The 23,329-nt window shown below is 37.5% G+C and overlaps 1 protein-coding gene across 7 annotated transcripts in view; it reads right to left on the bottom strand.

Annotated features, from left to right (window-relative positions):
* KIF1A (kinesin family member 1A) overlaps positions 1–23,329 on the bottom strand; it is a 106,887-nt gene that overhangs the window by 30,253 nt on the left and 53,305 nt on the right. For 4 of the 7 annotated variants that reach the window (XM_081955630.1, XM_081955634.1, XM_081955632.1 and 1 more), the window contains exons 17-33: positions 22,856–22,935; positions 22,333–22,439; positions 21,693–21,776; positions 21,179–21,359; positions 20,643–20,715; positions 19,932–20,025; positions 18,667–18,815; positions 18,191–18,369; positions 16,529–16,666; positions 15,070–15,321; positions 9,412–9,530; positions 4,571–4,656; positions 3,561–3,699; positions 2,792–2,960; positions 2,174–2,264; positions 1,519–1,637; positions 986–1,041 (exon numbers count right to left, since the gene is read on the bottom strand). In XM_081955630.1, coding sequence (XP_081811756.1) covers positions 986–1,041; positions 1,519–1,637; positions 2,174–2,264; positions 2,792–2,960; positions 3,561–3,699; positions 4,571–4,656; positions 9,412–9,530; positions 15,070–15,321; positions 16,529–16,666; positions 18,191–18,369; positions 18,667–18,815; positions 19,932–20,025; positions 20,643–20,715; positions 21,179–21,359; positions 21,693–21,776; positions 22,333–22,439; positions 22,856–22,935 — 2,116 coding nt within the window. The remainder of the gene's footprint in view (positions 1–985; positions 1,042–1,518; positions 1,638–2,173; positions 2,265–2,791; positions 2,961–3,560; positions 3,700–4,570; positions 4,657–9,411; positions 9,531–15,069; positions 15,322–16,528; positions 16,667–18,190; positions 18,370–18,666; positions 18,816–19,931; positions 20,026–20,642; positions 20,716–21,178; positions 21,360–21,692; positions 21,777–22,332; positions 22,440–22,855; positions 22,936–23,329) is intronic. The other 3 variants (XM_081955635.1, XM_081955636.1, XM_081955633.1) reach the window with 2 other exon arrangements.

The raw sequence follows: 23,329 nt of genomic DNA, 5'->3' as shown, positions 1-23,329 counted from the left end.
GATACAAGGCAATATACAAGGCACACAAAGAAAGGGAAAACATGTTACATCCAATGCCATTAAGAGCATCAAACAAGGATAACAGAATAAGAATAATAACAGAATAAGGATCATGCATTGTAGTCCTTACATGATGTGACTAAATAAGCAGTTATTGAGCACTTGGAGCAACTTTTCTGTAATGGGTGCCTAAAAACTATTCCAATTATTCTTCAAACATTGAGATATCCCAAGGAGATCAACTATACTCTAGAAATCAGAACTGTTTAAATAGGAGAAACCTCATTGTTCTGTGTCCCTCACCAATGACATTTTTTTATTCAGTTGATATCCTGTCTTTCCAACCAGGCAAGTGTTCAGTTCAAGGCAGAAGAAGTTGGTTAAAAGCTGAAAATTGGGTTATACTGGAGTTTTACCATTTAGGCCAGGGGTCCCAAACCCCCAGGCTGTGGCCCACTACCATGGCACTACCGGGCCATGCCTGTTTGCATCCAGACCACGCAAGGGGCAGGCCAGCATGCACACGTATCTGGAATTACATGAGCAGCGGGCTAGTATCCATGCATGCATGCAGCTCAATTTGCACATGTTGAGCTGCGCATGCATACGCATGTGCACTGGCCTGCAGCTTGTGGAGGTTGAGCTGCACCACTCACATGGCTTGGTTCCTCTCTCCCCCTCCACCAGGCTGCCAAGCAACAAAGGTTGGGGACCACTGATTTAGATCGATGTTTGGGAAAGAGGCAAGCAGAGACGACACACAGATAATTCTCTTCTACATCTATTCCTTATGAAAATTTGGGCAGGATGTCTGTTATTTCAATTCACCATCAACTGAAGTCAACACAATACTAATTTTTACAAAGATTTGGACAGCTTTTTCAAATAACAATTATTAATCAGTAATATTTTTTGTTCAAAATGTCTAAACATTCTGAAATGTTCATTAATGCTCATGTGAAACAAATAATTCTTTCTTTCTTACCTGGTTTTGATAATGGCATGACGCGAGGGAAATGGCGGCGAGATGGTCTTAGGGGGCTATAAAAAAGGCATAACTAATTAAAATGAATGCTATAAAAGAAACTGTAATCAATCAGAGCAAACCTATCGGATAGATCTTACAAATTTTCAAAAAAGTATTTGTGCTTGGTCAAATACTGGAAACTGAAAATACACTGTAATACAGTATCACAAATTTAATTTGTGTAAGAATTTGAAATAACAAAGATTCAGTGTTTATATCTGGTAATTGATTCCTGTTCCTCATCTGACTAGCCAGGTTGGTTGACCTAAATGTAACACAGTCGTGTTGTGTCTCTTTATATGATTACTCAAACATACTAGGGCATGCTTTATTTGTTTTATAATGGCACAGACTGCACTGTAGCAGCTTTGCAACAGTTAAACTCTTGCTGAAAATCAGACAAAAATCTCAGTGCTTCGTAGGGCAAGCTCCACTTCTTAAAAAGAAGTAGATGAGCCACAGGTAGTGAGAGATCATGGATGATAATTTACCTGAGTACATCCTTGCAGAGAGGGGGGAAAGGATACTGCTGATAGTGGCCAAACACTTCAAAGACAATTGGCTGGCTTTTAATGTATTCAATAAATGATTTAGTGACCTCAACTGCAATCTGTAAGACAGAAAAGGATAAAAATGCTTATTTTATATAATAAGATTTTCAACTTAAAATGGCCAAATTATTAAGCTGGGTAAAACTTGCTGGAAGATCTAAAACTTTCATTCACTGAAGCTATAAAAAAGGGGAGAAGGGGGGGCAACTTAAAGCTTCAATGTTAATATGTTCATTATCTTCATTGATTTTCTGGCATTCTAGGCCTTTATTCCTTTATCAGTGGTCTTTCCAGAAATGAAATCAACAAAACAAGGCATAAAATATCACTAATTATGTCAAGGGCATAATTATACCAAATCAATTAAATTCTTCCCTTTCATGGTCATCTAGAAACAAAATACTGTTGTCTTAAAACTAGCACTATAAACCTGTAGTACTGTAATATACATAGAAAGCATTAAAACCAGTCTTAGCCAGTAAGCAGAAAGCTGGATTTAATGTCCTGCCCGTCTTTAAAAGATTTACACAATTTTAAAGAAGTAGTAATGCAAAATATACAAAATCAACAACATGAAGCAGAAAATCACACTAACATTCTGAACATGATAAAAACCAAGAGGTGGGCCTCGGCCAGTGTTCTTCAAGGGTTCAGTAGAGAAGGCTTCATCATGGCGGTGAATAAAACTGTGAAAAAAGAGCTTCTTTTACTATGCTTGAATACATTCATTTCAAAAGCATATACATACATGGTGTGTGTGTGTGCACATGTGTGCATTCTTTCATTCAAATTGTAAACACAAGTTCAACTGCAGTCTGTTGGTCATCACCAGGCCTCCTATATGGTGTGCTTTACTCTCTGTTAGAATTTTTCAGTTCAGAAACTGAAAAATCAGAAGCACGACAATACATGGAAAGATTAGGAAGATAATACTTTTTCCTCTCATCTTGTAGGGTTCTTCTGTATTTCCATAGTCTCTCATAAGTAATTGATATATTCAGGCTATTAAGCTTCGTTCCTGCATTTATTCTCAGTAAGAACCTTTTAAATGCACTTATATTCTAGCCTCCATCTCTCAACGTTTTATTGTTAAAATAATTTTGATTAATTCTCCATGTGAAAAGAGTGGATCAATGACAGAGTGTGATCACAGTCTTCTACATTTATCTAAACTGCGTAAATAGCAAATGGTGGACTGGACATTGTATCTTACTTAAATTGGCAGAAGATGTCCGCATATTCTGCTGAGATGCTGGAGGCCTGTAGAACAGTAACTCTGAAAGTGAAAATGCTGCCCAATTTCAAGTGCTCCAAAGCTGCCTCAAAAGATCCATCAACTGTGGATTTCTCAGAACTCTCCAGGAGAATGTCTTCTGGAGTGGCTAAGAAAACATAATAGCAATTGTAAACACTTTCTTCTCAAATATAAAGTTTCATATTTTATCTATCCATGTTTCATATGTACAACAAAGAAGAAAACCATCTATTCATATTTGAGGAAAAGCTTCATCAAAGAAAGTTGTAACAATCAATTTGCCATTTGCCAGAAATCCTGAAAATGACACAGTACAGCTGATAATATGGTCTATAAATCACACATCAGAAAGCAACTAACTGTGGCTGAAGTTTCTGACCAGTCTGCATGGACAGTCTCATGTAAAGCATTTTTGCAGTAATCTAGACATAGGAAATTACCTCTTTTGTGGAAGCTTAAACTTTGCCCCTCATCTTAATTTAGCTGCATTCCCATTTAATTCATTTTCATTAGGTTACATGTTTAATATTTTTAAATACTGAACATTTTGTGCAGGATGTAAACTGTATGTATTTCATTTCTCAGCCTAGTCTTTCGACTGCATCAGCACCATACAAATATATCTGACAATGTAGTGTTTTACATTTTCCTTACAAGGAGGCCCAATGTGATTTTATTGCTGTGTACATGTTTCCTCCCCCACCGCAAAACAGGAAGGCTTTTTAACCTGCACAAGTGTTGTTGTTGACTTCGTCTGCCGATGGCCCTATATCAGTAATTTGTCCCTGTCCTTCTACTATGCGCAGCTCCTCTTGTGATGTTCCAGAACGAGACATTCCCACTGCAGGACAGGATTCAGACTGGAACTACCAAGAAAAGCATCAATATTATTGTCTCTGGCAATAAAAGTGTTTCTCTCTTCATTTTAAACAATTGCATCACAACAACATATGGCAAAGCTCAAAAAGGGCAGAGGCTAAAAAAGAAAAGAAGGGCATGCAAAGACGTTGCATTTACATTTATTATTCATTTTATTGATATCCCGTTTTGTTCTTCAAGGAGTTCACAGTGGTCAACATGAATCAATAAAAATGTCATATGCTTTTGAATAGTAACCATAAAATGAAATATAAACTCATCCACTCAAACATCAGACCAATAAAATCTAGAACCTGAAAGTTGTCAATGTCTGTTTTCAGTTAACCTACAGACTGGAAAAAATCTCTGCTTAGGTTTTTATCTCAGTACCAGTGGTGGGTTCCTACCGGTTTGGAATGGTTTGGCGGAACCGGTAGTGGTTTGCAACCTGGGTCGTTTGAACAGGCAGCGACCCAGTCCTGTCACTCCCTAAACTGGTTCTCCGGGCACTGCCATAGTCGCCACCATCTTGTTTTTGGCTTCTGCGCATGCCCAGAACTATTTTTATTGCACTGTGCATGTGCGCGCATGCAGCACGCCCACAAGCGAACCAGCAGTAGTGCCTGCTGGAAATCCCCCCTACTCAGTACATGTATAGAAATGTAAACACAGAGCTGTTGCTGAAGAAGTTTTAAAAGTACATATTCCAGACATCTGGCAACAGTATTAGGTTGTGATATATCCCATCTTTCAAAAGTCCTCTGTGTTTAAAATCTACGTAAGAAATCCATTAATAATTGATTAGGTATGAGACAAGTATCTTCATGAAATCAATCCCACTGAAATAATGCTCATGTAGTCCTGGTTTTTACAGCATACCTTCTCAAAGTGCTGATCATCAAAGGAAATTTTAGCTGTTCCTGACTGCCGCACTCCTGAGCCATAATCTGGTGCTTCTTCATCGGCTGGAAACAGGATTATGGCAAGAGAATATAGTAAGTAAATGAAAGTTTATTTATTCAATTTGTATTGAATAATACTGCCCATCTTAAATTAGAGTCTACAGCAGTGAGCAATAATCAAAGTTCACATTTTCCAATAAGCTGGAAGCCACAGACGTTCCCTAAAATTTTTATATTTTATTTTCAAAAAGAAGGAGGCAAGATCAGCTCATGATTATTACTCAAAGCAGTGATAAAAACACTGACTGGTATTTGATAAAGCGAATATTTTAAAAAATGACTAAAAATTAATGGTTAATTATCCAGATAAGTGTTTTTCAAATTTAGCAACTTTAAGATGTGTGGACTTCATCTTCCAGAATTTCCCAATCAGCATGCATCTTAAATCATCCAAATATTCTTATTAGGCTACAAGAACCAATGGAATTGTGCATTTGTCCACAATAGGTTTAAAATATAAATGTTTGATTAAGCTACTTAAAATATAAATGTTTCATTAAACTGTTTATAAAAGGTAAATCTAAAATCTGTAGCTGATATACTGGAAAAGGAATACTTTTCCAGTATAGGAAAAGGAGTAAATCCAATAACTATAATAATATCAAATATGAGCTTTCATAAAACGACTTCCATCAATTGAGAAATTTAAACTGCAGAAGAATTAAATATGAATAACATAGATTTAAATTAGGACACAGATGTAGCAAAGTGAAGTAACATACAATGCAATACCTCTACCATAGTATCATTAGGAGCAATAAAGAAACCATATAAAATGAAATTATAAAAATATGTTATTGTATGATCCTCCCAACTCATATACACATTGATCTGTCGACTTGAAAAATTACATATGTAACTTTGTAATTACGTATGTAAAATTACATATGAAAAATTACTAAGACTGGGGTCTATTCCATTCCCATTCTTCATGGAGTTCTATCACACTTTTTTTTTCATGAAAACCGTCCTCCCTCTCATGCACAGACTGTGTTGGCCTCGCCCATTCCCCCTCTGGTGCCCCTGTGCTCCTTACGCATGATTTGCACTACTGCCCACTTAACAACCCACATATCTTGTGGGTTATGTCAAATGGGACTGACAGGATTAGCTAAGTGATATGGTCATCTAACATTCTCTAACCACTTTGCTTAGAGATAACAATCCTGGGCCCAATTGCCATCATAACCTTAAGACCTAGGAAAAAGATTACTGCAGCCTAAAGTTTGTTCTTGAAATCCATGCCTCCAAGTAGATACATGTGACTTTAAACAGCATCATGCAGACATAATAAGGGAGGAAAAGTATAATTATGTCAATCATGATATAATTTTATATAGGCCTATTCATCCCTTGTCATTCATCACTTCATTAGCCCTTTGAGATAGGCCAGACTAGGAAACCAAAATTATGAATGCTAATGCTGACCTCGATTATAGAGTCATGATAATAGAGACTTGCAAGTCTGGAAGCACCTCCCCATTATCTGCAAGATAACTAGGAAGGCTCAAATCTGAGACATCTATCTCTAATTATATTTCTACTCTGGACTCAGATTTCTTTTATCTGACCAATGTCTTGGTTGTGGCTCCTGCTCTTCAAGGTTATTCTCACAGCCCATTACATTCTGTACTTCTAGGTGTTATTTTTACAGTTCCATTTTCAGAAGCTGCCAAGCAACCCAAGGAGAATCCCTCAATCAACCACCAGTGAAAGGCCAATTGGGGGAGGACCATTCATCCAGCACCTTCGTTGTGTTTTTTTATTTCTAGAGTAAATTAGGTATGTGGCTGAAGAGTCAACCAAATGGTTGAGGAGTTCCCCAAATGTCAACTGATGACATGGGATAAAACTATAATTATTGTTTAAGCTCTGGAATCTACAAGAAATGGAGGTTAATCCCTATGCATCAATATAATTGGGGGGGGGGGGATCTATAATTATCCCTGCAAAATAGCATTCTAATGAGCAATCCATATTTTATGGAAAATGTAGGGCACTCTATTCTGCCACATTTCTTTAGAGGACTGTCTAGATGTCAGAGTTGACAGGTCCCCCCTCCCCCCCATTTCATACAACATAGCTGAGCAGAAGAAAGCAATTTTCTCTGCCAGTATACTCCCTGTATTCATATTATTGTTAAAATTGCCGATGAGGATTACCAGATGTCTGGTAAAAAGAGGATATTCCTTGTTTTTGTCCTCATGTCCTCCATCCAGCAGGCAGAATTAAATGAAATATTGCCCAACTTTTTTTAAAAAAAATAATTTTATTAATATTACAGATGAAAAAGTCAAAACTAATACAAACTACAATATATATATATATATACGTTATAAAAAGTGCAGGAAAAAAGAAAAACAGGGGAAAGGGGGAAAAAGAATAAAGAAGTAACTGTCTCCTTCATCACAAGATATCAAGCAACTTTAGTAAAATACCACCATCTCTTGGTAACACAATAAATACACTCTTTTTTCCTTTACTGATCTTGTAGCTTTTACCAAAATATTAAGGCCTTGCCATTCGTTCTTTGTCATCAAAGTCCATTAAAGGCTCTCCAAAATAAATACAAAACTGTTGGGAAGCACCCAGTCTGGCAGGAAGTAGGGATGAGTGCAAAGCTAAATCTAGAGTCACTGTGCAACCGTAAAAGGTCCGGAATCAGTCCTCTTTGAATTCCTTGTTTCCTTCTCTAATTGTTCCCAAGGGAGAGATGCCAGACTGGGAATATTCCTGTTTTGTAGGCAGAACATAATAAATAGCTAGCTTGAACTCTGTACATGTAGGTTGTTTGTGCCTGACAATAACTATTTTACCCTTGATCGAGTAAGTGACTGTATCCCTCTTCCTTGCTTTAAACAATCTCAGGTTTCAATATCTTAAAATAATGTCCTTGAGCTTGATTTCTTTTGATCTTCCCTTTGTCTCTTCGTTTAACACTTAAAAGCTTAAACAGATCTCTTTTATAAAACCAGTAAAAAAGAATTATCCAAATTACTCTCCATAAAAGAATTTTATTGTTGTTTAAATATTTTGTTCCATTTTGCATCAATGTGTCTGTGTGTTCTTCTTTAAGTAATCTTTAGTTTCTTCTGGTTTCCTCTAATGTCCAACATTCAAAGGTTCCTTCTTATCACGTTACCATTCCAGCAAACTAAAACTGATCATAGGAAGGATCATTATATTTAATTATAAAGATCAAAATAATCTGGACCCTAAATTTGCTTTTAACTTTCCAAAATAATCATTTTGAATTTTCTTTTGTTCTTTATTCTAAAACAGTATTTATTTTTCTAAATCCTTAAACTTATATGTTAAATTTCTTTTGTAGAAGGATGAGAAGGAAACTCATCCACTGAATTCAACAATTCTTGTCATTTCAAAGGTTCTTAATATTTCGAAACAAGTAAAAAATACTTCCAAAGATAATTAGGAGATGAGGTTTGGTTGCACTTTTTGCCTATAAAAAAGTCTGTGTTATAACTGCCAGCTAAGATGGAAGTCCAATGTCCGGCTGTTCAACTAGGAGTCAATCATAAAAACTTCTGTCCTACAATCTACTCATAAGGAGTACCTGAACGGAGCACAAGGCATTATCTCACAGTTTCTTCTTGCTCCAGAGAACTTTGCCGGTCTGCATACTGCATCCAGTTGTAATGTCCGCCGTGAATGACATTTAAAAGACACCAAGCTTGCCATAAATCCTCACCAAGAGCTTCATATATTGTTCAGCCTTTTATTGTAAGTATCTAACAAACTCTTCTTGATCAGGTTTTCTTTCAGCAGTGCAGCGCTTCCATAAGTGCTCATTACAAGTTAGCAGGCTCCACTCTATGATCTTAATTAATTGATTAGTAACCTCTCTCTCATCTCCTTATGCTGCTGGCTGAAATTGATAAGAACTTAATCAGTTACACACTGAAGGCTTTTGCCTGGCAATTGCTTCTAGCATAGTTTCTGCAATTGAAGAACCATTCTTTCTGATGTTGGAAAAATTTCAAATACATATAGGCCTTTTTTTCCTCCAGTTTTTCACTGACTATTTTGTCAAACAATGTGTCTTCCTTTTCCTACCATTTACAGTCCTTTCCAAACGTCCTGTCTTCCTTTGCCTGTTCGGATATCTGGTAATCCTATCTTCTTTGCTTCAATATTCCAATTAGCTGGCCTGGCCCATTTATAGTCCCATTTATACCTCCTGGCAAATATTTTACCCTAGGATAGTTTTTAGGGATGTTTTTTAATGTTTTTTTAAATTTTTTAAATTTTAAATCTAACTTTAACTATTGTACAGTAAACTATTGCTACCTCCTCCAGCCACATCTATATTTATTTTATATTTATATTATGTATATTTACTGTTTTTAATATGACTGTACACCGCCCCGAGTCCCTTCTGGGAGAGGGGCAGTCTAGAAATCAAATAAAAGTTAAAAAGTTAAAGTTAAGCCTGAGGTTAGCATGTTCATACATTACAATGGCTCCTTAACTGACTTGCTTAAATATGTTCTTATAAATCAGTTGAAAGTTAACTTTTGCTCTACGGTATTCCTAGCAATAATGTTAAAGCATTCTTCCCTTTAATGCACCCTAGTTGTTCATTTTAACTGTTTAGAAAAAGACTATTCTTTGGAGTAAAAGATGGGATATAAATCAAATATACAAGAGGATATTTTCCCACATATATTTTTTTTTAAAAAAATTTGCTCACCAGAAGAAGGACCAGCACCTCCTTCATTATGTTTACCCACCTCTTACCTGAAATGGCCTGAACTGCTACCCGCAGGAATCCTTTAACTTCCCCCTTCTCGCTGACAATGGCAACACGATGGACCAAAGGTACAGGGTATAGCAAGTTGCTGAGATACACAAATGCTCTGGAAGGAAAAGTAACATAGGACAGCGGTCACTGCGTCCCACGTATGAACTTCTCCAAACATACTCCATAGCCGATGGTAGCTGGGACCACAGTTCACCGCTCACATCACAATATGGTGCTGCAAAGCAAAACTAAAGAAAAGCAGCCATGGCCAGCCGGACAGAGAGGGGGGTTCAGCGTGCTTAAAACAGAGCTCCTGTACTGAGCATGAAGCGAAAATGTAGTGAGTTAGTGAGCGCTAGCATAGCGTACCTCTGGTTCTGTCATCTCTTATGACCGAAGGGAAGGGAAAGGGATGGTGCTGATGCAAGAAGGAAAACTAGAACAAGGACCTGTGGCCGGAGAGACTAGGCAACTAGTACCCTGGGTGCTGTAATTCGTCCAAGGTCCTGCTGCTGAATAACAATGGGTTCAAGGGACAGGAAAGAGAGAAGGCAGATGGGATTAGACTGAAGGAACTAAAAGCAGAAAGAATTGGGGGGGGGGGGAAGTAAGGAGATTGGGAAGAAGAGGAAGTCCCTTCTAAAGAGGAATGCTTTTTTCAGAATTTTGGGAGGGACATAATGCATTCAATTTCAAGCCTGTTTCCAATGATTTCTTATGATTTCAAACCACAGAATCAATTAGTCAACTAATGGGGGAAGAAGTATTTCTATAAAGCCAATTATATGTTCTAGCTAGATTTGTGCAACTCATTGATGGGTAGAGAATGGAGGGATTCCTTGCAATATACCCAGGAGTAATAAATGAAGGTATCTATCATGGGAAGCTTAGATGACATTCCCACATGGAACTAGGTAAGAACTTCTGCCTTCTTAAGCATGAGATCAACAACAACTGATTCTGCCTAAATCTATCTGATTTTGGTGTCACCGGTGAGTAACAGTAACATCATTTATCCCAGACTCCACATTCCTGTTGTAATTAGAATATGTTGGTGAGTTTACCTATTATTTATTTTTTGGGATATACTGTAGTTCCTTGATGACTTGCATGTGGAAACAGATATTGATGGGTTCTATTTTAACCCTTTCTATTGGATTGATATTATATACTAAAATGAAAGGGCCACATAGGTTATTTATATTACCATTATACTTCAGCAACCCATTATAGATTTGAAGCATTATCCCTTATGGAGCAAATAGACATCAATAGAAGTATATATATTCCTTAACATATTGAAATCCCCATGTTCAATTTTATCACATTCTCAGTGCTGGTTATAGTTATGGAGATCAGGAAGTATAAATGCACATAATGGATATATGAATAAAAATGGGAAATTAAGGTTCTATAATATAGTCAATAAGCATTATATAGATGTAAGATACGGTGATTGTATCCTATCTGGGACAGGATTGGAGAAATGGGATCATTTACACCATCTGTATCAAGCTGAGTTCCTATAATATTACTTTTTGTTATTTTAACTATATCCTTCCTAGAAATGAATAGGGAGCAGCTAATTAAAACCTGGTAGCTAGAACAGTATTGAAATGGGCTATAAATTCTAATGTATGAGATGAAACATTTCTTAACAAACATTTGAGAATCGTATTTGTGGTACATGACAGGCATTCTAGAATCATTGTGGGCCTATATAAAATGCAATACAAAACAATAGCAGAGTTGGAAGGGACCTTGGAGGTCTTCTAGTCCAACCCCCTGCCTAAACAGGAAGCCCTATACCGTTTCAGACAAATGGCTATCCAACATCTTCTTAAAGACTTCCAGTGTTGAGGCATTCACAACTTCTGGAGGCAAGCTGTTCCACTGATTAATTGTTCTTGCTGTCAGGAAGTTTCTCCTCAGTTCTAAGTTGCTTCTCTCCTTCATTAGATTCTACCCATTGCTTCTTGTTCTACCCTCAGGTGCCTTGGAAAATAGTTTGACTCCCTCTTCTTTGTGGCAACCCCTGAGATATTGGAACACTGCTATCCTGTCTCCCTAGTCCTTCTTTCTATTAAACTAGACATACCCAGTTCCTGCAACCGTTCTTCATATGTTTTAGTCTCCAGTCCCCTAATCATCTTTGTTGCTCTTCTCTGCATTCTTTCTAGAGTCTCCACATCTTTTCTACATCGTGGTGACCAAAACTGAATGCAGTATTCCAAGTGTGGCCTTACCAAGGCATTATAAAGTGGTATTAACCACTTTATAAAGTGGTATTAACCACAAAAATATCCCATAGAAATCTTGTTCTAACTGATGGTAAAACTATGCTTTAGCACTACTAGCTATCCTGTTCTCCTGGCACAATTCTCAACTGAATGGTTAAGTTATTCATATATGGCTAATACATACCAAGCTAAGTTTAACATATAAATTATTTTGCTCAACATGTTTTGATTGTTGTGAAAATACGTCTATGCTTGCACCTGAGGTGATGTTTTTCTCTAGATTTGTAAAAACCTATTTTTACAAACTCAATACATGTCAATGAGACCTGAAATCACGATTTCCCCCTCCTATTACTCCAATCTTCAGTGGAATCCTTGCTATTCTGAAAAGTTCCCATTCAAATGTTTAATTTTATGCTAAAATTAAAACATTTAACCAACAAAAGCTGATGGTTGGAAGGATTATGACAAATAGCACAGTGTCTGCTTCATGAGAAGAAAACATTATTATAGATCAAAAAGAATTGTCAACGGATCCAGTCATTCTGCAGCATTATCTCTCTTTTTATATTGGATCTATTCTGATATAGGATTGTTTGACACTGGATAGGTCATCCATTGCAATACCATTGTGAAGGCGGCCAGAAATCAGGAAACCAATAATTAAGCATTTCGTAGGCTGAAACTGCCTCTTCCATACAATTGTTCAAAGGGAAGGAAAGAAAATAAGGAGATGGAGAGGTGGAGGAGAGGAATCAGCAAGAAGAGAGAAAAAGGAAAAAAGACAAAGAAGAAGGTGGTGGAAGAGGGTTGAATAAAGGAAGGCAGAAAAGAGAGGCTGTGTGTCATTAAAGGAACAGAGTCGCTAACCACAAGATTGGTGAGGTGCAAAGATGGCATGCTCAGACCAAAGAAAAGCCTTTCAAAAGAAGACAAAAGTGAAATAACCATCCCCCCCCAATTTTGCTTAAGCTTTGGAGATAGAGCCAGCAGCTAAAAATAAAGAAATAAGGAAAAATAAAGAAAAAGAATCAAAGACAAAAATCCAATCAAAGCACACTTCACGAGAAATGTGAACGGCACAGCTGCTGCATGGGAGGAGTCAACTTTGACTGACTCAAAAGACCCCCAAGAACAGTTCATAGGATTGGGGGAAGAGGGTATTCCCTCATTGAACTATTTGGTCATTTGGCCTGTTTTGTTGATTTAAAATCTCAAATCCCCCAAGAGGAGAAGAAAAAAAAGGGAAGAAGCCAGCTCTTTCGGTCTGAGACTGCAGGACTCTTCCCCCTTATCCCTCTCTGCCTTTTGTAAGCCCCTTTGCTCCCTCGCTTGCTCCCATTTTCCTAAATGCTACTCAACAGAGAGAAAACTAGAAGTCGGGATTTCCTGCCTGAACTAGGATGGCCGGGTGCAAGTCATCAGAAACTCCCCAAGATTGCTGCAGCTATAACAAGCCATGATGATGTCTAAATAGATGTATCGTGACATCATCATGAAGATGACATAATTATCTAATGACTAAATGATGTCTGATATAAGTGGAAAAGTCACATCCTTTGTTTGATGATGTCATGATGCATGTGTTTGGGGGGCCCTAGCCTATAATGACGATAGTTACACAGAAAAAGGATTTTCGGTGACTGAAATTTTCTCTGCTTATAAGCTTACAATTACAAGCACAGCAGCTCTATACTTTTTCAGATTTAATCACTTGCTCTGAATACCAAAGATAAAACCTTATACACTAGTCCTCGACTTATGACCATAATTGAGCCCAAAATTTCAGTTGCTGAGTGAGACATTTGGCCCATTTTATGATCTTTCTTGCCACAGTTGTTAAGCAAATCATTGCGGTTGTTAAGTTAGTAACACGGTTATAAAGTGAATCTGGTTTCCCCATTGACTTTACTTGTCAGAAGGTTGCAAAACATGACCTCAGGACACTGCAACCATCATAAATATAAACCATTTGCCAAGCGCCCAAATTTTGATCAGGTGACCATGCAATAGTCATAAGTCACTTTTTTCAGTGCCGTTGTAACTTCAGGCACTGAACAATAAGTCGAGGACTATCTGTACTAATCCCAGATTCCCAATGAGTTCAATTATCAATTAAGTGATCCTTCTACATACTTTTCCCGGTAACCCTGTGAAGGGCAGTATTTAGCTGTTGTCTAATGAGAGAAAAATAATTCGTTTGGGCTGTGCAAATTGATAAAGATATTGCAAAAACCTCAGCCAATATTTTGGCAGACAGTAAGACTTGGTTCATATAGTGTATTACATCAGTTTATTTGTTTTTCATGGTTCTTGAATAAGCTGCAATGGTTTAAGGAAAGCTAAATAAAGCACATTATAGCATGACCCAATAAGTGAATCCTGTTGAAGATTGATTTCTAGGATTATACTTCCTCGGTGGTTCAGATTATGCATTAGTTACTAAAATAAGACATTTTTTCTGTTTTTCCGAGCAAAGAAGATGCCATGGGTCCACTGCTGGGATATAGAGAAATAAATGATACATTTATTATTACATCATCACACAAATGATATAACTTGTAAATCTGCATTAGCCATTATTACATAATTGTGACATTTGGGTTATGATGTTACAATCATGTACCACCATTTTGTCATCATTGAGGCTTGTTATAGTTATGCAGAATGGTATATTGGAGGATTTATAATAACCAAAGTCGGTGTTATTGTTCTAAAGCAACAAGGACAAGGTTTTTCAGTACATATATGAAAATAATAACTGACCCAGTTTGCTTTCTAAAAATAAGTGTTTCTGCTAACTGCAATGTGGCAGGAATTCTCCTTTAGCATTCTAAGTTTCTAAATCCAGATAGTCTTTAATCATGTTCTGCTCAGTAGCCCTTTATTTCAGAGTTACCTGTTAATATCTATCTCAAATCAATGGATAACTATATTAAATCTATGGTCCTAATTTTCTACCATGTGTAAATTAATATACAATACATTTTAAAATACTATTGACCAACTTACTTAAGAAAAAACAAAGAATCTTCTTTTAGTGCTAGTTCTTAGGAAATTATGCTCAATTCTGAGACTGTGAGACTACAGCTGAGGGGTCTGTAGGATATGGCAATATAATGCGCACACACAGACTCCCTTTAGAAATGTACAATGCCAAAGTGTTGGTGTTGCCACCAGGTTTTATCACATCCATTTACAGATGCATTGACTTTTATCCTGTGGGTTATTTCCCTCTGTAGTTGGTCTTCCTTTCTACTACTCATCCCCTTGGGGAGGGTGGGGGAGGGGTTTTTCCTCTGAAATGCTTTTTGGGGGGCGGACCCAGCCCTTGTGTGCTTGACATGGGAAAGCAGGTCTCTTATGCGAAAGAGCTAGTTCCTTCCCAGCATGCTCTCCTAAGACCTCACCAACCTTCCTACTAAACTGAACAGGGGGGAGCGGTCGTAAAATGGATCCTGGCCATCATACAGCGGGTACTCCGGAAAGATGTCTTCCTCCAGGTCCTCCTCCTCCTCCTCCTCCTTCCCCACGTGCTGCTCGTCAGCAGGCTCGGTGATGTCGGAGTCAGGGTTCGAGAAGGTGGGGGAGGGGGTGAGATCAGCCATGCGCTCGCTCATGCATGTGTTGAAAATAGGAGAGCTGTTGCAGCCAGAGATATCTGAACTAAGGTTAGTACAACAAGATAGGAGACAGGTTAACACCAGCTATTCTAACATACACACGCATGTACACAGAGAGAGAGAGAGAGAGAGAAAGAAAGAAAGAGAGAAAGAGAAGGCTTGCATTGTCCCTTCTTTAAAATCAAGCAGAAGAATTAATAAGGAAGGAGATTAAAAAAGAGACTTCCAGGTCAAACACATCTAACAAAAGAGCCACAAATGTCATCAGCTGAAAATTGTTGCATGGGATGAAAACTTTCCTGGTATCCATTTCATCAAATTGAGATTTTGGTAAGGGGAGAATGTCCATTATGAATCCTCCCAAATGACTGGATTATTTCTTTAATACATCTTTGACTTGTTAGATTTCTATAGCTAGACCCTTTCTACCTGGACTCCAACCAACTCTCAACTGATGATATGACATTTTTTCTCTAATAGTTGCATGTGAAGCACATGAGAACACACAATATATACTAGGCAGTATATAGGCAGATATCACACTCCATACATCAAACACACACACCTACACACAAAGGTGCAAAAGTCTATAAAAAGAGTTTTTGAGCTACCCTTCACCCTACAATGTTTTTGCTTGGTTTTAGTTGCTACTGTTGTCACCTAGAAGCATTATACACCAAGAAGATCTACATGGTAATCAGGTGATGAAATGGTTGTCATATTTCCATCACATCTAATTCCCATCCCATCTTCATAATTCAGAAATCATAATCAACAAGCAGGAAGTTGTAAAGATGTGCTACAACGTAACTTGCATGAGCTAAACTACACAGAATTGGCAAGTGAGGAAGGCATCATGCGGGATCACAGAGAGTACAGACCATAATTATCTTGTTGCAGAAAGTTTCAGCTCTCAGTACTCTGGACACCATGCATTTGGGCATTAGGCATGGTTTTGTGAAAAATGTATGCGGTGCAAGAATATGTGCAGATCATATTTAAAGGACTCTGCATCAAATGAATGGACAATCCACTCCCAACACGAATGGAAAACCTGACCTGATTTCCTATCAAGTGTGAGATGTGATCTTAACATCTTGATCTAAAATGTAATGCAATCATTATTCCATAGTGGAAGGAGAGCTTGTGTTACATATCATTTGCTTTGACTAGCTATGGATTGTTTTTTCCCCCTTTGAACTCATTGGTTTTGCTTTATATTTTTTGACAAAGAAGACCAAAACTCTCACCTGCCAACCAGCCTGAACCAAGGAAAGCGATCATAAAAGGGGTCTCCGCCTGTCACCACATTATCACAGTCTTCTATAACACTAGAGGGTACTTCAGCTGCCCGATCATACATCTCACGCATCAAGTCCAACCTCTGCCTGCAATGTCAGAAAAAATGGATTTTCTATCAAAGCAGTAGTTGAGAAAGTATTGCCCAACCAGTTTACCTGTGCATGCCACTATCTTACTTGATATAGTAAGAATCTGGTATAGAAACCTGTTCTGCTTATTGAGACATATTAAATTAGCATGCTCTCAAGTCAGATAAATAAAAACATTTTCAAGCAGTGGAAAGAAACTGGAAAGAACCTATTTCGCAGAATTGGACTTATACACATACATCAGCATGCTCAGAATTAATAGATATACATGGCTCTTCTGGTGCTTATGTTAACAAACCTTCCCTTGCATTGACAGAAGACTGAATTTACAAGAATGACTGAATTTTTATCAGTTTGGAGCAAGATATTAGATGGCTGTCAGATTTGATGTATATATTACTGCTCTTATATACGATCTGCAAATTTTTTTTAAAAAGCTCCAAAGTTTTGAGGATGTCTGAATTTATAATAAGAGACTATATTTGCAGATTTGAAGATTGTAGCCATTGCAATCACAGCTATTCACAGATATATAACTTCTTTGGAATGCTTATTTGGCATGCATAGAAATCAGATTTCAACCCATGTGATCAACCTGTTAAGATCTGGATTGATCAACAGCTTATTCAATCTGTCTTTGGCATAAGGAGCCCTTGTGGCACAGTGGCTAGAATGCAGTATTGCAGGCTAACTCTGCCCATAGCCTGGAGTTCAATCCTGAGGGGTCTCAAAGTTGACTCAGCCTTTCAGCTTTCTGAGGTCAGTAAAACAAGGACCCACATTGGGGGTAATATGCTAATATTGTAAACTGCCCAGACAGTGCTGTAAAGCACTATGGGGATACATATAAGTCTAAGTGCTATTGCTGTAAGTAAAAAGGAACATGTGAGATATCCATCACAGATCAAATTTCATCATGAATTAACATGGCCATTTTGCACCAAAGATTGGATAATTCTGTAGACTTATGTATTATATAATGCAATTCTGTTTACCTTATTCAGCCCTCTTAACCCAAATCACAGTCCACTGAAGGGGTTGTTTTAACAGGCAGTCACATGATTTTTTTGTTTTTGTTTTAATTAAACAAAAAACACACACAAAAACATTCTTCATTACATCTTCCAGCTAGCATGTCGATTGGTTACAATTAAATTTCGTGCGTTACTACAATCATTCTTTATATTTCATTCATATTGATTTGTACATTTTAAGTCAAAATTCTTTATACCCTCAATATACCAACATTCTTATTTAACTATATTTGTTTGAACGTACTTTTGTCTAGAATCATTTTTAAAATGTTTATTCGTTAACAGGTAACCCATCATGGCAGTCACATGATTTAATATGGCAATTTAACTCACGTTCCTTTCACTTTAAAACTCCTGCTGTATTTTAAAATAAGTTAATTCATTATGCTTCCAGATAGGAATATCATGCCATTTTTCCCCTACATAATTAAAAATTACCTCCTTTAGCCAGCTAGTAGCCACTTTGGCTTTAAAAGTTTACACCTACCTGAGTTTCTCCAGAGTCCAATAATGGGTTGCTCCATTTTTCTGATCCTGCACCTCTACTGCCACAATGGTCCTTGGGAATGGACGTTTCTCACGGTCTTTGGCAGCATCTGGAGGAAGCAGGTCTGGAGGCAGAGGTGAGTATAGGGTGTCTGTGAGGAGTACAAACTGAAACTGAACCTGGAAGTGAATTATAAATGTTGCTGGTTAGTATATTATCACAAAGTCACTAAGGCAACCACGTATTTTTAAATTCTCTATTTTACAGAAAAGATGGCACTTAAAAAAAGGTTTGGGGGGGGGGGGCTTTCCCATTATTGAAGACTTACCATCTGATGCTATTAGATAATGGGATGGGAAAAATCCATCCCTTGGACCAGATTTGTTTTCCAAACTATTTTGTAACACCCACTTAAGATGAAGGAAGCAAGCAAGGAAGGAAGGACATATTTGTTTTCTAAGACAAGAACTATTTACCTTTTTCTTCAGTTCCACACTGATTGCATTGGCCTCCTTCAAGAAAATGGCATTGCCCCACAGCAGGTCTCGAAGAGAGGTAAACTGATACCATTTCCACTTCCTAAAGGCCCAGAGTGCCAACTCAAACTCTCGCTCTGTCCACTGAACTGATGAGATAAACAAAGCGAAATACTTCCGTAAGGTCAACTACTTATTTTCAAATATTGCCTAATCAAATATGCCTAAATTGCCTGATTTCGCTCATGAGATAATATGAAAAGCATATATACTTCATGGGTCAATTTCACAAGGTGATAGATGTGGGGAGCCCTTCTCTTGTAAAAGTATGCAGAATCAGAAGAAAGTCTGTCACAAGACACCTCTGCACAAAATGAATAAAAACAGGATAGGGCAATGATAGTTAGCTTCAATTTTAAATATAAATTTTCCATCCAATAAAATCGCCAGCATGATCACCAACATCCGATGATGGATATGGCACAAGAAGAAGTAGAAGATCCAATAAAATCCCACCATATCTAACTATAATCAATGCTGAAAAGATAGCTAAATAACTTACGTAATTTGAACCCAAAATTTGCTAAAATTGTAAGAATATAATTGTAGGAATGTAAATGATGATTCTTGAGTTGCAAAGCTACATAGATAAAATTATCTCATTTCAATCCATGATTCAGGTTAACAAATAAATCCAGGGATAACTCACTAATAAAGCAGAAGCTAGACATTTCTTCTCTGTTGCTTCTCCGAACAGTACCCAGGACTGCCTGTTCATTTACTGGGGCATTTGTAGTTGAATACAATATTGTAGATTCCTTGGTGCTCTCCGAGCTTGATTATTTGGTTGCAGACAATTAATCACTCAAGTAGGGTAACATCATCAGTGCTAGTCAATGTGGGGGTTTGTTCTCATGTACATATACAGTAGTTTCTCTGCCACCATTGGTGGGGGTGTTGTTTTTCGCCTTGGTGGTTCTTAATTAGACTATTGTTTAAAGCTTGATTTTTCCTCCTGTGTTATTCCCTGTTTATCTGGCTGTTGGTTGTTGGAGGGAATATACCCTGGTCTTTTTGTTCCCTTCTTAGCTTTTTGTGGTCAACACTGATGATGTTACCTATCTGGGTAATGAAAAGTCTGCAAGGAAACAATCCAGCTCAAAGAATACCAAAGTCTCCACAGTTCAATCCTGAGCTACATGTTTTCTCAATATTGTTTTATGAAAAGCAAACTACAACAGTTTATTTATTTCCTAGAAGCTCACCTTCATCCTCAGGCTCCTCCTCTTCCTCATTAGTTTCAGTATAGTATCTTGAGTCCATTTGCTTTTGTAAAGCCTCTAATTTACTCTCATAATCCTAAAATAACAAGAAGAAAAGGCCAAGAATTTATTGTATTCTGACATTTCCAGTGAGATATGGCATCCCTGAAGAAGCAGGGATGAAATTACGGTGGAAATCAATAGCCAGAGTGTGGAGCCTGGCCAGCAAAATCTCTCTGGAGAAAGGAGAGATCATGAGATCACTCACACGTATTTTGAACACCTGCTACTCCCAATTAGACTGCAAGAACTGAGGGTTGTTTTGTTTTGTTTTGTTTTTTGCAATCAGCTAGGGATATGAGCAGCTGGGAATTGAGGGATTCCAACTAAACTCATTGTTTGATAAACGTAACTGGTGAAACTAAATTTATCAGAAATATCATGTTGACATATTCTAGACATTATTCCTTTTGCAAACGAGCTAGGAAAGAATAGACAAATAAGTCTACTTCTAGTCCATGCTAGGCTCACATATTTCATCACAAAGTCATTTATGAAATTTCTGCAATTTGAAAAAATGCACAAACATTTGAATGTACATTTCTTTGCATGTGCCATTATAAACATGGTTTTGAACTGTATTTTAAACACAACTGTTACAATGAGACATACATCCTAAAATTCAGGAAACTGCATAATCAAAGGAATCCTTACAAGTCTTTGTTGTTCCAGAAGGTAATTAGCCTCTTCTCTTTCCTTTCGGTATTGATCTTCCAGCTCCTGAAGCCTAAAAACAGGAATGAAAAATTGACAGTACGGGATCAACAATCAGAGACAACATATCAACTTTCCATAGCCCTTTCATTTTTGCCATCCCAAAATGTCATTTGGACACATATAAAAGAAGAAGGGGATGACAGAGAATGAGGTGGCTGGATGGAGTCACTGAAGCAGTAGGCATGAGCTTAAATGGACTCCAGAGGATGATAGAGGACAGGAAGGTCTGGAGGAACGTTGTCCATAGGGTCCCAATGGGTCGGACATGACTTTGCAACTAATAGGCAAAAAATAAATAAAAATGATGGATTTCCTGATGGGCAGATCCTGTCTGGAAGTCTCAGAAAGAGATCGTTCCCATTCCCTTTGGCCCTGCTCCTTGGATGTCTATATGCAAAGTGTTTCACCCACCATTTAGCGAGGACCTCTCAGTTCTTGTTCATGAGTTGTTTTATACTTTTATTCTTACTCACCTCTGTTCCATTTCCTGCTTCATATCAATGCCTTGCTTCTCTAGCAATTCCCTCTGGGCAAAAGCCCAATCTACTGGTTCAGCAGGAGTTTCTGCACAAGGCGTTCGTTCCCTCTCTTGCCGTGCCTGCTCCGGATGGTTAAATCGAAATACATGGCTTTTTCCCATGATGATGCGATTTCCTATAGAAATCGGGGGGGGGGGACATATTTAACAGGATTGTACATGGGGTTGTATTGAAAAATCTAGCCAATCCAATACTAAGATGATACAATAACTCTGTTGCAGACCGCACATCTCACATACATGTAAGATGCAAGCTATGCAATTTGACTGCAGTTCATGGTCAAACACCAGTATATTTAGGATAATGCAATTTTTCCTTCCAACAATCATTCTTATGAATCTGTCATGGTCGGGCAAGTAGTCAATCTGTTGCAAGGCATCTGTTAAAGCACTTGGCCTTGATGCTAAGGATCTACTGCTTCATGTGTTCTCTTAGAAAGTGAAACTACCTGATCTTAAGATGCTGGGTTCTGTTACTTTCTTTCCATTGACATAAGTATCTGCACCCTCACAAGGTTCCAGGGTCACAATAGCTGTAAAAAATACAAATAGAATTTAGAAAGTCAAAACTATTAAGATGTTTTATGAAATATTTACATAATTATCCTCCAATGTGCAGTTAATAGCAATCTCCAACTCTAAAAAATAATGAGGAAATGAAGGATAGTTATAGTAACTTAACCCTGTTGTTATACATCACATAGATCAAGTTGATACTCCTCACAATTAACACACACAGATACCCTTCAACTTCAGAAAGTAATACTGAGTCTTACTAAATATCTATAGTACATACCTCCCTGGACTGTGCATAAAACTGCTTCTGAATTTTTGAAAGTTGTTTTCTTTCCTTAGTATATTTCCAAATATTTTATTCAAAACCGTGAGTTATTCATTTTTTGGTGGGTTTTAAACATTCTGCTAAAATATTTAGATTACCCTGACACATAAGTCCTATAATTGCACTTAGTAAATTATAGTTATAACAGTACTAAGTATCTATATGGTGATCATAGCTTGCTCATGCACACTCCACTAGAAACAGGGAAGAACATCTGCAAATGTTGAGTTTTTTCCATATAAGGATACCTTCACTGCCAGATTTAGTGTCACTTCGGAATATGCAGTGCTCTTCTTTGATGAAGTGACCACTAAGTACAATGTCCTGTCTTCTCTCACCATCTTCTCGACCAACCCTGTTGAAGATAAATCTCAATTATTCAGGGACCAATGATCCAAAACTTTAAGGCATTATCTACAGTTCATTCATTGCAAGAGGTCTGTTATGTATTCCTAATAAGCTAGTAGTAATGTCCTGTCTTCTCTCACCATCTTCTCGACCAACCCTGTTGAAGATAAATCTCAATTATTCAGGGACCAATGATCCAGAACTTTAAGGCATTATCTACAGTTCATTCATTGCAAGAGGTCTGTTATGTATTCCTAATAAGCTAGTAGTAAGGTTCAGGGAACATTACTGTAAACAATTGTATAATATATTAGTCCCTTTTTGGGAGAGGGGGCGGTTTATAAATCCAAGGAAATAAATAAATATATCTGTTTGCTTGTAGCCAAATTAAAAGCAATGATTATGACATGGGAACTTGGTTACCTGGTGATTCCATCTTTAATGTAATAGAGAAGGCACTCAGACATCAGTGGGTCTTCATTTAGGTTGACCAGATGTGGTGTCTACAAAAACAATGGAGAAGAGCAAACTTAACCCTGCATCTCTGGCCATGGAGTGATGTAACCATATTTTCCTATCACATCCATTTCATTGAGAACAACCTGGGTCATAGTATCAGGCCCTTGGCTATTATAACAATGAACCATCCCTTAATTTGTCATGGCAAGCTGCATACTTTATTAAAAATAAAATATGCAACTTATATTGAAAAAACAATCTATAGACACTAGTATGATGAATTCCAATGCTAATCAAACACACAAAGTGCAATAGGAGACATTCAACCTCCTTCTTTCCACAGTCACACTTGCTTCTCTGAAAACCTCCCACCATATTTTTTTCTTCCTTTTAAAAGATCCATATAAAGATCTCAAGAATTATATGTTTAGGATTAGA

The sequence above is a fragment of the Natrix helvetica genome (assembly GCF_964273705.1).
Source record: "Natrix helvetica genome assembly, chromosome: 5".
Lineage (NCBI taxonomy): Eukaryota > Metazoa > Chordata > Lepidosauria > Squamata > Natricidae > Natrix > Natrix helvetica.
The sequence above is the reverse complement of the archived record's forward strand: the minus strand, read 5'-3'. Positions and strand labels throughout refer to the sequence as shown.